This window comes from Penaeus monodon, chromosome 21 (assembly GCF_015228065.2).
Source record: "Penaeus monodon isolate SGIC_2016 chromosome 21, NSTDA_Pmon_1, whole genome shotgun sequence".
NCBI lineage: Eukaryota > Metazoa > Arthropoda > Malacostraca > Decapoda > Penaeidae > Penaeus > Penaeus monodon.
This window is the reverse complement of record NC_051406.1, coordinates 4,120,717-4,121,823: the sequence shown is the minus strand read 5'-3', so window position 1 is coordinate 4,121,823 and position 1,107 is coordinate 4,120,717. Positions and strand designations below refer to the sequence as shown.

The 1,107-nt window shown below is 41.7% G+C and overlaps 1 protein-coding gene across 1 annotated transcript in view; it reads left to right on the top strand.

Moving 5' to 3' along the window:
• Positions 1-1,107, top strand: part of LOC119586761 (zwei Ig domain protein zig-8-like) — a 29,070-nt gene that overhangs the window by 10,750 nt on the left and 17,213 nt on the right. Inside the window, exons 2-3 of the mRNA XM_037935487.1 lie at positions 47-189; positions 1,009-1,086. Coding sequence (XP_037791415.1) covers positions 47-189; positions 1,009-1,086 — 221 coding nt within the window. The remainder of the gene's footprint in view (positions 1-46; positions 190-1,008; positions 1,087-1,107) is intronic.

The window sequence follows — 1,107 nt, the reverse complement described above, 5'->3', positions numbered from 1 at the left end:
AAAACAGGTAAAATATTTTCATAGCCGTGTCGTTTTCCCCCAACAGGTGAGGGCGCGAGCGGGCGAACTGATGGCTGGTGGCTGGGACGCCCACAACCCTATTTCGCTGATCTGCCTACCAATCTCACGGTCATATCGGGTCAAACAGCCTACCTGGCCTGCAGAGTTCACATGCTTGGAGACAGATCTGTGAGTTTACTGCCACCGAATTTTCGTTACTAAATTTGTGAATTGAGATACAACGAACTTCAAAAGAAGAGTAAGTGAAATCAGAGTAGCGGCCCGTAGAGTTAAGCACCCCCTTTGATATGTTGAATTATTACTAAACCCATATTAAGGATCAATGAATTTTACTCATAACATAATACCACTATATAATGGTAATATACCTTGTCACAAAATTTATACAATCCTTTTGAGTTAATCCACATTGTATTTCAAGCAAATATTCTGGTAAATTGAAACCGGTTCAGCAATGCCCCGCTTTGATCTCCGCAACGAACATCTGCTTGATCAACAGTTCATTATGCACCATCGTCTAGTGGAAATTCAGGACAGCTTTGAGAATATTGGGGGCTGGAATCTGGAGTGGGAATCCGTAGAGTTTGATAGGAGACAAGTATTAAACTCTAATGTGTTTGAGTTTAGATTTCATATTCTCTGTTGGCCTTTCTGTCCTGTTGGTTAGCTTTCAGCTTTCTTACTCACTCTTTTTCTGTCTCTATTCATAAAACCATTTTTCATACACTGCGTTTTGTTATCCACCTATTAATCTTTATATTCATCTGTCCATACATTTCTTTTTTCTTTTTTTATCTCCCAATATACTTATCTCTTTTACCATTACTCTCTTTCACTTTCTCTTCAAGCCCTGTCTTGAAGTGACACACGCTTCAAGGCCAAGAAATACTGCCAAATCATGCAACTTCTCCTGGAAATTGAATAATTCATCCACTTTTGATCAGAGCTCGATGCTGCTAGTCATCCCCGGTTTCATCTCCCCCTCAGGTCACGTGGATGCGAGTCCGTGACCTCCACATCCTGACGGTTGGCCTCGTCACCTATTCTGCCGATGAAAGGTTCCAGGTAGGGAGTTGGTGCGGGATT